The sequence below is a fragment of the Halichondria panicea genome, chromosome 2 (genome assembly GCF_963675165.1).
Source record: "Halichondria panicea chromosome 2, odHalPani1.1, whole genome shotgun sequence".
NCBI classification, from domain to species: Eukaryota; Metazoa; Porifera; class Demospongiae; order Suberitida; family Halichondriidae; genus Halichondria; species Halichondria panicea.
In genome coordinates, this window is record NC_087378.1 from 7,131,690 (window position 1) to 7,143,466 (window position 11,777).

General features: G+C 42.9%; 3 protein-coding genes and 1 long non-coding RNA gene across 5 annotated transcripts; 2 read left to right on the forward strand and 2 right to left on the reverse strand.

The window, feature by feature from the left end:
* The first annotated feature begins 361 nt into the window (after window positions 1-361).
* Window positions 362-5,813, forward strand: LOC135331995 (coiled-coil alpha-helical rod protein 1-like). 2 transcript variants are annotated; one of them, XM_064527302.1, is made up of 14 exons: window positions 362-625; window positions 758-1,004; window positions 1,186-1,354; window positions 1,554-1,680; window positions 1,741-1,891; window positions 2,110-2,217; window positions 2,421-2,567; window positions 2,688-2,798; window positions 2,969-3,188; window positions 3,244-3,361; window positions 3,578-3,702; window positions 4,176-4,364; window positions 4,675-4,928; window positions 5,533-5,813. In XM_064527302.1, exons 1-14 carry the CDS (start codon window positions 477-479, stop codon window positions 5,782-5,784), a joined length of 2,367 nt encoding a protein of 788 aa, XP_064383372.1. In that variant the 5' UTR covers window positions 362-476; the 3' UTR covers window positions 5,785-5,813. The 2 variants fall into 2 exon arrangements, with proteins under 2 accessions (XP_064383372.1, XP_064383373.1); XM_064527303.1 differs by having other exon boundaries at window positions 364-625; window positions 2,424-2,567.
* Window positions 5,728-6,504, reverse strand: LOC135331998 (uncharacterized). The gene is made up of 2 exons (XR_010393105.1): window positions 6,364-6,504; window positions 5,728-6,281 (listed from the first exon to the last, which is right to left on the reverse strand). It is a non-coding gene; the product is annotated as an uncharacterized LOC135331998 (long non-coding RNA).
* A 389-nt stretch (window positions 6,505-6,893) lies between these two features.
* Window positions 6,894-8,713, forward strand: LOC135331997 (uncharacterized). The gene is made up of 3 exons (XM_064527305.1): window positions 6,894-7,369; window positions 7,504-7,775; window positions 8,395-8,713. The coding sequence occupies exons 2-3, from the start codon at window positions 7,686-7,688 to the stop codon at window positions 8,659-8,661; spliced, it is 357 nt and encodes a 118-aa protein (XP_064383375.1). The 5' UTR covers window positions 6,894-7,369; window positions 7,504-7,685; the 3' UTR covers window positions 8,662-8,713.
* A 57-nt stretch (window positions 8,714-8,770) lies between these two features.
* LOC135331996 (uncharacterized) lies at window positions 8,771-11,142 on the reverse strand. Its single transcript, XM_064527304.1, has 6 exons — window positions 10,789-11,142; window positions 10,374-10,734; window positions 9,982-10,309; window positions 9,744-9,919; window positions 9,626-9,688; window positions 8,771-9,401 (listed from the first exon to the last, which is right to left on the reverse strand). The coding sequence occupies exons 1-6, from the start codon at window positions 10,849-10,851 to the stop codon at window positions 9,148-9,150; spliced, it is 1,245 nt and encodes a 414-aa protein (XP_064383374.1). The 5' UTR covers window positions 10,852-11,142; the 3' UTR covers window positions 8,771-9,147.
* Window positions 11,143-11,777: the final 635 nt, after the last annotated feature.

The following is an 11,777-nucleotide window of genomic DNA, read 5'->3' on the forward strand; positions in this document are numbered from 1 at the left end:
TTCTGATGACCCTTTTTCTTCCCTCTTTACAGTTATCAGGGTACTCCTTGGTGGTGACATAGTGGAATACCTCTTCTATCAGCTCTTCCTCCCCTGTGTGTAGCTCAAGCTCCATAAGAATAACTGGAACAAACTTTTCAGCTGCATCAAAAGCTGTGCAAGTTGCGCAGCAACCAGGACTACTTTTTTCGAGGGCGGACCAACATTATCAGCTAAAATTGGTCCGGGGGACCGATAATTTCAGTCCGGGGACTGAAATTATCGGCGGACCAAAATTTTCGTGACAGCTAGATTTTAAATTCAACTGTCCAGGCTCCGGTTTTTTTCCACTCTGCTGTAGTACTGGGTCAGGGTTGCTTGGACACCAGAACCAAAATAAGGGGAAAGGTCCTCGGTAGAACTAGCTATGTTTTTTTGCTTGAAATTAATTAAGGAAAAGGTCGCTATGTTTCAGAATCGTGAATGTCTTTAAAAACATGTCTCTTCACCCTCCCTCCTTTTTCTCTGCTCCTAGACCAGCTGCTAAGGCCACGACTATTCAAGCACAGCAGCAGATAAATGAGCCTGCAAGACCTCCAACTGAAGATGAATTGGCTGCATTGAAGAGAGAGAACATTGCGCTGAAGTGAGTCACTCGACGTGGCCGGCCTGGGTTGTATAGTTTGATCTACAGGTGGCCTCTGTGAATTTTTACTTCGTAAATTTATATACACAATACAGAATGTCTCTACCGGCTTTATAACTTTCATCTCTACAGACAACGGCTAAGCTCCACTGCCGTGTCTGGGGGTGTGCTGGCCCCACCCACCAGCCCAGCCATCCTGACTGCCGACCTGCTCCAGGTTGAGGCCCACCTCCAGAGCCGAGTACGACTGTTGGAGGGTGAGAGGAACGAGTTGGTACGAGAGTTGGAGAGAGGGAAGTTGTTGCTGAGTGAGAGGGAGGAGAGACATGTTGCAGAGCAGGCGGAGATTAGACTGGCCCACAAGGCAGCCATCAGCAAGGTGCATGTAACAACAGTGAGAAGAGTCCCTGTAGTCTTATTAAACTAGCTACTTATTATAAGCTAGCCGCACGCTGGTGCACACAGTCAATGAGCTACATACGTGTAGAAGTGGCTCACCAAGACTTCCCTAAGTATGCATTAGTAAATTAAATATATAATTATTGTTGTTCCTGTTGTAGGTGCAGTTGGAGAAGGACAGATTAGCGGAGGAGCACAACAGCTGTCAGGAGGAGAGTCGGATGAGGATTGATACACTCCAGACACAACTCACCACCTCTCAACAAGAGTGTGGGGCTCAAGTGGAAGAGCTCAACACTGGACTAGAGCGACTGGAGCAAGCCAATGCAGGTAAATTGTAGTCATTGCTGTGAACCTCTAGATAAGCTAGAGCTTTCAAAACTTTTTAATGAGCTGAGGTATTTTAATTGAAATTCAGGTGGAAATTATTATAGTTTACGAGCTTATGTTATCATTAATTCTGTAGAGTTGCATGTGGTGATGGGCATAATGGAGGTGTCTCCTTCACACTGTTACTAACCTGTTACAGCTCTTACGTTGAGACTAGAGCAGGAGACAAGTACACACGATGAACTGACCTCACAGCTTAGAGGGCAGCTGGTGGCAAGTGAGACAGAGAAACAAGCACTCAGTGAAGAACTAAATGAGCAAATTAAGTAAGTGCATTTTATTCACAGCTTGAAACATGTACTCACTGGTGTATGCATACACTGTAGACACCTTCAGAGTGAGTTGGACCTCCGTTGCCAGAGAGTGAGCGAGCTAGAGTCATACCTGGGTGGGGAAATCCCGGTCGTAAGGGGAGAGGGACTGGGGAGGGGCGTAACCTGGATAGATGAACGGGAGACACTCTTCAAAACGCTTTCTGTGAGTAGACAGCTAGGGGCTGTTGTAGTCTATGTTTAAGTAAGGTTATCCATGCCCTAAACAGTACTTTGGGCCAATTGCTTTGTGCTTTGAGCTCAGTCACTATAATGGCCACTATAATTATGTGCTTACTGGCTTCTAGCTTAGCTGCTACAGAGTGTTAGTGTATCCACCCTTAATTGATAGTACCATTTGACCATTTCTGTCTGGTGGTCCAGGAACAAGAGAGTGGTTTGGAGAGGCTGACGTCTGAGAACAAGCTAGTCAATATTCGACTGTCCTCTCTCTCTGAGATACTCTCCATTCAAGAGGCTGAGGTGGCCAAGGTGCAGCACACACTCTTATTAATAAGAGACTTAAGATTACACAAACAACTTTACAAACTAACCCAATTACTTCAATTTTACATAATTACATATGTAAATGCCTTCTAGATTCTTGTCTACTCCAGGCTTTGCTTATGTACCCAAACTTACACTAGTTATACCAAACGCTTATACACACGCTCTGCTCTCACTCTCCCTCCCAGCAGGGGGCGGGCATTGATGGTGATAACAAGGCTAGTATGGTCAAGAGTCTCCTCACCCGCTGGAGAGAGAAAGTGTTTGTGTTGATGCTGCAACAGAAACTGTGGCAAATGGAGGAATCAAAAATGTCCAGGGAACACGAGAAAGAGGTATAACAGTGTTATTTCCGTACATTTACATACCCATGCAAGCTCATAGCACTGTGTATGTACACTTTTTGCCGAGCAGACAGCAACAAAAACACATTACAAAATTGTTCCCCTCCTCAGAGGCTGTCCCTGTTGGACCAGATTGCTTGTCTGGAGAGAGAGAGGGAGAGGCTCTCCCACACACTTACTGACAGGACAGCAGAGCTACAACTGGAGATCAACAAAACAGAGGTACGTACGTAAGATCACACTTCCTACAATTCAGTTTCATTTCCTACATGTGTACAATGTATTTGTTTCTTAGAACTGCAATAGGACTTTGACTGCATGTATGTTGCCTGCTGTGTAGAAATTCCATTCACATAAAACAGTAGTACTTTTGATTGATTCTTGATTTACAGGATTTGACGAAAGGGCTTGATATTGCCCACACAACCATAGACCACTTAAACGCCCAGCTCACAGACCATGTCACTCAGGCCTGTCATCTCAAAGCAGCTGCTCAAGAAATGGCCGAACACTTTAACACACACAGGGGTGTCTTTGCTCAGGCCCTCACAAGAGCAGCTGGGCTAGACCAGAGACTCACCTTCGCTACTAGACGCATAAGCTCTCTATCAGGTACTGCTGAAAGTATTAAAGGTCTTAAAATTCATTGTTGTTTCATTTCTTTCAGCGTCTCTGTCTTGTAAACTGGCCATGCTCCATTCTCGTACAAAACCTTCCCCATCAGCTACAGAGTTTGGATGTCAGACTGATACTACAGTGGAACCTGATCAAACAGACCTATCAAGGCAAGCTAACCATTCACAGCTTTGCGATCTTAAAAAATACCCATTTTTATTGCGTGTGTATTTACTTTACTATAAGCATTAAATTTTAGGCACCACTGTGTGTACTTGATCTCTAGTAATGGTGATCATTAGTGGATGAGTTAGCCTATTACTAGTGGTTGTCTCGTAGCTTTTCCCCTGTAAATGCTATGAGAATGTGTTAATTAATGCATGCAGTTTCTCTCGGGAGCAGCTAGAACGTGAAGTGAGGTCTCTTGTGGTTGAAAGGGACACTCTGGTGGCTCGGCTGAGGGAGAGCACACAGTCATTCCAGCAACAGCTGGCAAGTCTCAACGAGACCAGTGAGTCCAGCCTGAGGGCAAAGTATTAATTATTGACAGTATGTATGACCTTTAAGTATAGTGTGTATGTATACATGTACCAGGAGTGCAAAAAAGTACAAAAAAGGGAAGGAGCTTCTATACATTTAACGGTGTAAAAAAACTGTTGTCTAAGTAGCCTCCTACATAGTGAAGTGGGCGTGGTGACGATGCTATAATGTCTAAGTGGTTTTATCAAATTTCCTTAATGCAATGTAGTGGGGACACACGAAACCCACAGTGTTTACCACAAACTTTACTCTGCTTAGTATAGTATTGTCGTGTATGTTTAGCCACAGGTGCTTGTATTGCACAGGTCAGTCCAGACCGACTTTATAGAATGTAGTGGGGACACACGAAACCCACAGTGTTTACCACAAACTTCATTCACTATACTCCCCATATAATTATAGTATTGTCGTGTATGTTTAGCCACACATGCATGTATTGCACAGGTCAGTCCAGACTGTCTGTACTGGAGGGAGCTCTGGTGGAGGTCAGACAAGAAGGGGCATCACTGGAGGAACAGCTGAGTGAGTTACAGACCCTCCATGGCCGTGTGGATGGTGAGAGACACTCACTTGGGGAGACAGTGGAGGAACTGAATGCAGAGCTGAGAAGAACACAGGCCACTCTGGAAACTAGTAAGATTCGCTGTACGTAACTTGTTGGCTACCATAAAGTCAGTTCTAGCCGCCGATTTTTCTCACATAGTAGCAAGCTTCTGCCCCAGTATCTGTTATGTGCTAGCTACTAACTGGTTTGTTTGTTTCTTGCTGCGTGTATAATCTTTGCTATCCTATCCTACATGTATGAAAACTCAGCCTAGGAATTAATGAGGCTAGGTTAGTCTGTTGTGTGGTGTCTCATGTTAACTGCACACAGAAATACAGTAACGTTTCTGTACTTCTATAATGTCTAAATCTCATAACAATGACATTATCTTTCACTCAGGGGTGGAGACGGCCGTCCAGAAGCAGAGACAGGAGAGTATGAGTGAGCTGGCTGAGATGGAAGCTTTGGTCAATGTAGCCAGGAGAGAGCATGCGAAGGCAGTGGTTCAGCTGCAGCAGTTACAGAGGCAACTAGACAGAGATAAACACAGGGCAGTGGAGGCCATGGAGATGAGCAAGGCCAAGCTGGAGCACGAGTTGGAGGCATGCCGGAAGAAACTACACACAACACAAGTGGAGAGGAATCTACTTATGGTAAGCATCTACACTATGCCTGAGCTCACTACTCGCCCAGAAATGACATCACTTACAACAAAACCCCGTGCTGGTTAAGGTGCTGCTTAACCTTCTCCCTCATACGCTCGGCCATCTAAGGAATCAGAGGTACGTGCAAGGTTGTCAGTGGGACACGCAGCAAGGACACCCATTGAGACTGACATGATCTCAGCAGAATCTCATTTCACAATGAATGGACAGTAATCTATTTACAATTAATCTACCATATACACGTACCCTTAAGTTCTCTGCCACTCTCATTACTGTACACACTATACATGTGTACAGTGTATGTGTAGCTAGCACATGGTTGTGGTACTCTAGACTACTATAACCTAACCATTGGCTTTCTACTTTAATTTGTATTCCGGCCATCAGCCTAGCGTAAGCCATTTACACCCCACCCCTATTCCCCACCCCTATTAGTGCAGCACATTCAACCCAACGTATGTACGGTATGGGTACGTTGGCTGATTACCTTTGCTGTTGCTGAAAAGAACCATGTCAATAATTATGACATCACACATTATATATAGCTACTAGGGCTGTCATGATTATCTATACTGATCCTCTCCCACTGCAGACTACTCTGAGGCAAGAAGGAATTGTGCTACCAGGGAAGCAGCTGCCTGTACAAAGACAGTCTGAAGAAAGAGTGGACAACGATGCTAACACCCAAGATTCCCCTACTATAATCCAATCACCTCAAGTTACTCATGAACTTGCTCCACTTAGAGACAATATTTTAGAGACTACCGACTTTAGAACAGTTTTGAAAGACTTGCAAATGCTCTCAGCATCATTACTAGAAATGGACAATGAAGAAACAGTGTAAAATAATACGTATACAAATGTACGTATAATTATGAATGTATAACAAAAATAAAATTGTTGATATATAGATCTATCCTTGTTCATAACAGTATGTTTGTGCGCATGTATCGAGGCCAACTTCTTCCAGTGCTGTGGCCAGTGTTGCATACGTGCAGGAGTCACCAGCTTTACTTTTCCACATCTGAAACATCTCCATTGGTTTGAGGTGGTGTTCTATGTTGTGGTCATCTTTGATTGTGTTTTTGAGGTCCTTGTACTTCATTCCTAATGCCACACCAACATTCATCCACTTGTCTCCAAGCTCGTTGCCAATTTTCATGAAAACTTGATCACTCTCGATCTTTCCTGGCTTTAACACTTTTGCTCTCTTTGGGCTGACAGCAGGTGGGTCACTCACGTGTTTTTGACCAGATTGTTTTGCCTCTTCAGTGTTAGTAGCAGATGCACTCTTTCTCTTCTCATTACTTCCTGTAGGCCTTGCTGATGCATTTTGTGCACCTGTAGTCATTGAATTATATTATAATTATGATCAGGTATATACATTGTACAAAGTCTAGTCAGCGATAATACTATAGCATACCCTGTCTTAAGACATCGCGTTCTATCTGTTTTGCCAGCCCATGTCTCCCAACAGATAGAGAGCATAAAGAAGCACACACCTTCTCCCAGGTTGGCTCCGCTTCTATAAAAAACCATTTTTGAATCATTTCCAACAGAGCTTTATAATCGTTTCCTGGTCCAGCTCTACGACCAATTTCCTCCAAAGTGCCCGTATCGATCCTCAAAGCCAATCCAATATTGTACCACTTGGTCATTGCGAGAGACAACTGCTTACAGACAAGGCCTATGTCATTCCGGCACAGGATGGATGTGAGTGGACCACCCTCGCTCATTGCAAATTCAGTATAATAATAAATTAGAGAGCCCGCCAAAATGTGATGATTCTCTTTGGGGTAAGTAGCCTCGATTCCAGGCCGATTATACGGTGGCCCTGAGAGCTAGCTACTAGTAGTGGACATTCGAAGTACGGCAGGTTGGCTATTAGCTATTTAGCTTTCTAAGTAGATAGTTGGCTTAGCTAGCTAGCTATCTAGTTGGTGACCTTTAAACTCTAAACGGAATGTCAATAAAATAATATGAACCAAAACTGAAAGTATAATATCTCCCAATGTTTTCACCCTCCATCCTCGCCCTTCCCCCCCCCCATTACCCTCATAATCAAATTATTTTTAAACCATTTCAAATTATTTTTAAACCCTAGCCCATAGACATTCCTTTTTTGTAAGCGTAAAAATCCCTATTTGGAACTCCCTTCCCCTAAATGTTATCAGTATAACCCTAGCCCATCTGCTTTCAAACTCTCCCTGTCAAACTAGTAACATAATTATATAAGTTACAACTTTTCCTTTTTTCACTTAAGTACAAGTACCTGCATGCACCTGCACCTGCACCTGCACCTTTACTTTTGATGGTGATGATAAGGCCGCTAGTATGGTCAAGAGTCTCCTCACCCGCTGGAGAGAGAAGGTGTTTGTGTTGATGCTGCAGCAGAAACTGTGGCAAATGGAGGGATCAAAAATGTCCAGGTAACACGAGAAAGAGGTATAACAGTGTTATTACCTACATAGCCATGCAAGCTCATAGCACTGTTTATATACTTTTAGCCGAGCAGATAGCAACAAACCATCCGCCATTATTGACAAATTGTTCCCCTCTTTAGAAGCTGTCCCTGTTGGACCAGATTGCTTGTCTGGAGAGAGAGAGGGAGAGGCTCTCCCACACACTCACTGACAGGACAGCAGAGCTACATCTGGAGACCAACAAAACAGAGGTACGGCAGTGGTTTAGCTGCAACAGTTACAGAGGCAACTGGACAGAGATAAACACAGAGCAGTGGAGGCCATGGAAATGAGCAAGGCCAAGTTGGAGCACGAGTTGGAGGCGTGCAAGAAGAAACTACACACAACACAAGTGGAGAGGAATCTACTTATGGTAAGCATCTACACTATGCCTGAGCTCACTACTCGCCCAGAAATGACATCACTTACAACAAAACCCCGTACTGGTTAAGGTGCCACTTAACCTTCTCCCTCATACGCTTGCCATCCAAGCAATCAGAGGTACAAGGTTGTCAGTGGGACACGCAGCAAGGACACCCATTGAAATTGACCTGATCTCAGCAGAATCTCATTTCACAATGAATGCACAGTAATCCATTTACAATTAATTTACCACATACGCGTACCCTTAAGGTCTCTGCCACTCTCATTACTGTACACACTATATACACTATAATACATGTATACAGTGTATGTGCAGCTAATAATTATAGCATATAGTTTTTTGTTGTTGTGGTATACTCTACATGTAACCTATAACCATTGGGCTTTCTACTTTAATTTGTGTTCCGGCCATCAGCCTAGCGTAAGCCATTTACACACCACCCCTATTAGTGCAGCACATTCAACCCAACGTATGTACGGTATGGGTACGTTGGCTGATTACCTTTGCTGTTGCTGAAAAGAACTATGTCAATATGACATCACACATTATATATAGCTATATACTAGGCTGTGTCATGATTATCTATACTGATCCTCTCCCACTGCAGACTACTCTGAGGCAAGAAGGAATTGTGCTACCAGGGAAGCAGCTGCCTGTACAAAGACAGTCTGAAGAAAGAGTGGCCAAAGACAATGATGCTAACACCCAAGATTCCCCTACCATGATCCAATCACCTCAAGTTACTGAGACTATTCATGAACTTGCTCCACTTAGAGACAATATTTTAGAGACTACCGACTTTAGAACAGTTTTGAAAGACTTGCAAATGCTCTCAGCATCATTACTAGAAATGGACAATGAAGAAACAGTGTAAATAATATGTATACGTGAATGTAAATTATATAAAGTGAAATCGAAGTTGTCACGTTGACCTAGATCTTGTTGGCATGGGATCTAATGAGATTAGCTAAGTCAGACAGACAGAGGTTCAAGTAACAACAATCGAAATCAGTATACACACGGAGACACACATGCTATTTATACAAAACGGAAAACCAGAAGAAGTTTCTAGAACACCTTACTGAATAAGGTCAAGCAACTAAAGCTACCCGGTACCACTAGAACTTGTGACAGTTCACTATTTGACAAATCACAAGCTATCTAAAACCATAGTACGAGTGTTAATGTCCTTTCCACAGACCTATTATTGTTCATAACAGTATGTTTGTGCGCATGTAACGAGGCCAACTTCTTCCAGTGCTGAGGCCAGTATTGCATACGTGCAGGAGTCACCAGCTTCACGTTTCCACTTTTGAAACATATTCATTGGTTTGAGGTGGTGTTGTATTGTGGGATTATTTTAAATTGTGTTGAGGCCCATGAAATCCATTCCTAATGCCACCCCAACATCCATCCACTCGACTCCAAGCTCCTTGCCAATCTTCCTGAGAAGTTGATCACCCTCGATCTTTCCTGGCTTTAACACTTTTGCTCTCTTTGGGCTGACAGCAGGTGGGTCTGACTCTCTGCTATGTTTTCGACTAGATTGTGTTGCCTCCTCAGTGTTAAATAGTTGAGTTTCACTCGTTCTTGTTGGTGATGCCTTTTGTGCACCTGCAGATATCAAGGTTTTATAGGCAGTAAGGAAATACAGTTTTTAAGTGTCCTGAAATCGAGGCAAGTAGACAAGTATACGATGCCACCCTCTAAATATGCAACACCACTTTTTTAATCTCCAAAGAAGCGAATTCTGGCTTCGTAATTAGTTAAAAGTGTCGCCTTAATTAGAGGTTTCATGGTACACTTATTGTAACAACTTATCTTATCACATTACTCACTGTGTGCAGCTGGTGGATGTGGGACTTGTGGGTTTAACTTAGAGGTATTAGTATGATCATGAGCTGCAATGAATGGTTTAAATTACTTGAAAGGTATTAGCTAGGGTACACATCTTACCATAATAAGCCTCGGCAATGAAGTCACAATCCGTTTTGGAAATCTCCTGAGCCAACCCCTTTCCTTTCCTCTGAAGAAAGCCTTTCAGAGCTCTTTTTTGCTCACCAGTAATGTTGGGATGTTGATCCACCTTTGCCTCGGTGTTGTATTCATCTTGAAGCCAATCGGGTTTAAACCTGAGCATTAAGCAAAAAAAGGAGAATTTGTTTTATCAAATTGAGGAAACTTTTTGTCTCACATATCGTAATGCATTATGCTGTCAGGGTCATACTCAGATGTTTCCCCTGTCTGATCTTTGTATGATGCAACATTGCTGAGATATGCTTGACCAAATTTCTTTTCCACAACATCTTTTCGAAAGAATTTCCCGATGTTGTTCCAGAAAAACACTGTCTGATGCTCGTGACCCAGACCCAAGGCATGGCCAAACTCGTGCATCACTAGGTGCTCATTGTACCTGTCCCCAGCATAACTCAGATTCAGACACATTGTGGCATTCTCCTCCTTCGAGCCCTCAGTAACACACTTAGCCTCAGTACCAACTTTTGACTCGCTTGCACCAATCGCTGCACATGTACACATAGAATAATACCATAAAATTGATAATTTGGTGCAAAGCTATCAACTTACTGCTAAACCAAACACGAATGTCGGAATCCATTGCGTCACAAGCTGATACAAAAATAGGCACTTTCTCTCTCTTCTCCTTGGGAATACTAGTAGGCTGCTCGGTTGTCCAGCAGTTGGCCAGTCTGAGAATGTCGCTTTGGGTGAAGACATGCCCTACTTCACCGCCGGGAACAGGGTACTTGTGACCATTGTATTTCCAAGAGGAAGGAATAGGATTGAGGAAGTAAACCTTGAGGTGTGTTTTATCCCACAGCCTGTTTCTTGGGAACATTGCTCTAGCTTTTCCCTCTGCTCCCTGATCTTGAGATAGCACGTGATGTTTGACCGCTTGCTCACAGGGAAAGCAGGTTTCACATTTATTCTGATTATAAGTATACTCATGAAGCTACACTGAACAATTGAATAAAGCTAATACCTCTGGAGGGAGTTCTTTAAGAGCAGCAGAGGGCGTGGCGGCATCGGACGGTTGGGCTAACATATTTGGTGAAGGTTTCTCAATGATGGTCTCGGGTGGTGTGAGTTCAGGCACTGGAAAGGACAGTAATAACAGTAGTTAATGAGTGGTAAAGCACACAGTGCAAAATGCCTCGAGCATGCACATGTTGCTTCGCTCACAAAGTATTAGAAAGAGGTATAGTTGGAAGTTAGTCATTCTCATGTATATGGGGAATAATGGACACAATTGTGCGATTACTATAGTGTGATATTTTGTTTAGCTCAAAAAGTATTGAAGAGGAAATTACGGAAGCCGAAAGCCTGTCAATGAGTAGATCTATAACACTACTATCCTAGAGAGGTTGAGCTGATATGACATAGACCTAATACTTACCTTGCAGACCTGCCAACCTCTAATACTAAATTTACTTCTTGAAATAGATTTTTCTGCTTGAAAACTCTTCCAATATAAAAATACTTACAAAAAGTCTGGTAGAGCTGACATTAATTTCCTGTTTATTTTATAGATTTTTGTGGGTTTTGTGCACTTCCTGCCACATGGCTCATTGGGTTTTAAATCATGCATGTTTTCATTATCTTAGCTGTATAAGTGTTGATTGCTAAAAGTGTAAATAAATAAATAAACCACAAGTTATTACTTCCGTTTGCACCTATAATTGGAATGTTAACATGTGCAGTATTTAGCAAAAATGTTTTGTGCTTGAAATTAGACCCCTTAGCGGGGATACCGGGAAGAGAGGTAAAAAAACGCCTTTTTATGCCTTGGTGCGCATGTACAAGCATATATTCTGATTATGTTCCGGCAATCACGGTCTTGTAGTTCACATCCCATGGATTTCTAATTTTTAGGGCAAACTTCTGGATGTCCTCTATAGTGACTTAATATCCTTGGCCAGGTGGGGACTGCAAACGGCAGAGACATATTCTAGATGTGGTCGTATTTGTAGA

What these genes read in the sequence shown, in the direction of transcription:
- LOC135331995 (XM_064527302.1), top strand. Translation starts at nt 477, where the DNA reads ATGTCTCTTCACCCTCCCTCCTTTTTCTCTGCTCCTAGACCAGCTGCT. An exon ending in ACAAGGCAGCCATCAGCAAG is followed by an intron (nt 1,005 to 1,185) that starts GTGCATGTAACA and finishes TTCCTGTTGTAG; the next exon opens with GTGCAGTTGGAGAAGGACAG. An exon ending in TGGAGAGGAATCTACTTATG is followed by an intron (nt 4,929 to 5,532) that starts GTAAGCATCTAC and finishes CTCCCACTGCAG; the next exon opens with ACTACTCTGAGGCAAGAAGG.
- LOC135331997 (XM_064527305.1), top strand. Translation starts at nt 7,686, where the DNA reads ATGGAAATGAGCAAGGCCAAGTTGGAGCACGAGTTGGAGGCGTGCAAG. An exon ending in TGGAGAGGAATCTACTTATG is followed by an intron (nt 7,776 to 8,394) that starts GTAAGCATCTAC and finishes CTCCCACTGCAG; the next exon opens with ACTACTCTGAGGCAAGAAGG.
- LOC135331996 (XM_064527304.1), bottom strand. Translation starts at nt 10,851, where the DNA reads ATGTTAGCCCAACCGTCCGATGCCGCCACGCCCTCTGCTGCTCTTAAA. An exon ending in TTAAAGAACTCCCTCCAGAG is followed by an intron (nt 10,735 to 10,788) that starts GTATTAGCTTTA and finishes ACTTATAATCAG; the next exon opens with AATAAATGTGAAACCTGCTT. An exon ending in CATTCGTGTTTGGTTTAGCA is followed by an intron (nt 10,310 to 10,373) that starts GTAAGTTGATAG and finishes GTACATGTGCAG; the next exon opens with CGATTGGTGCAAGCGAGTCA.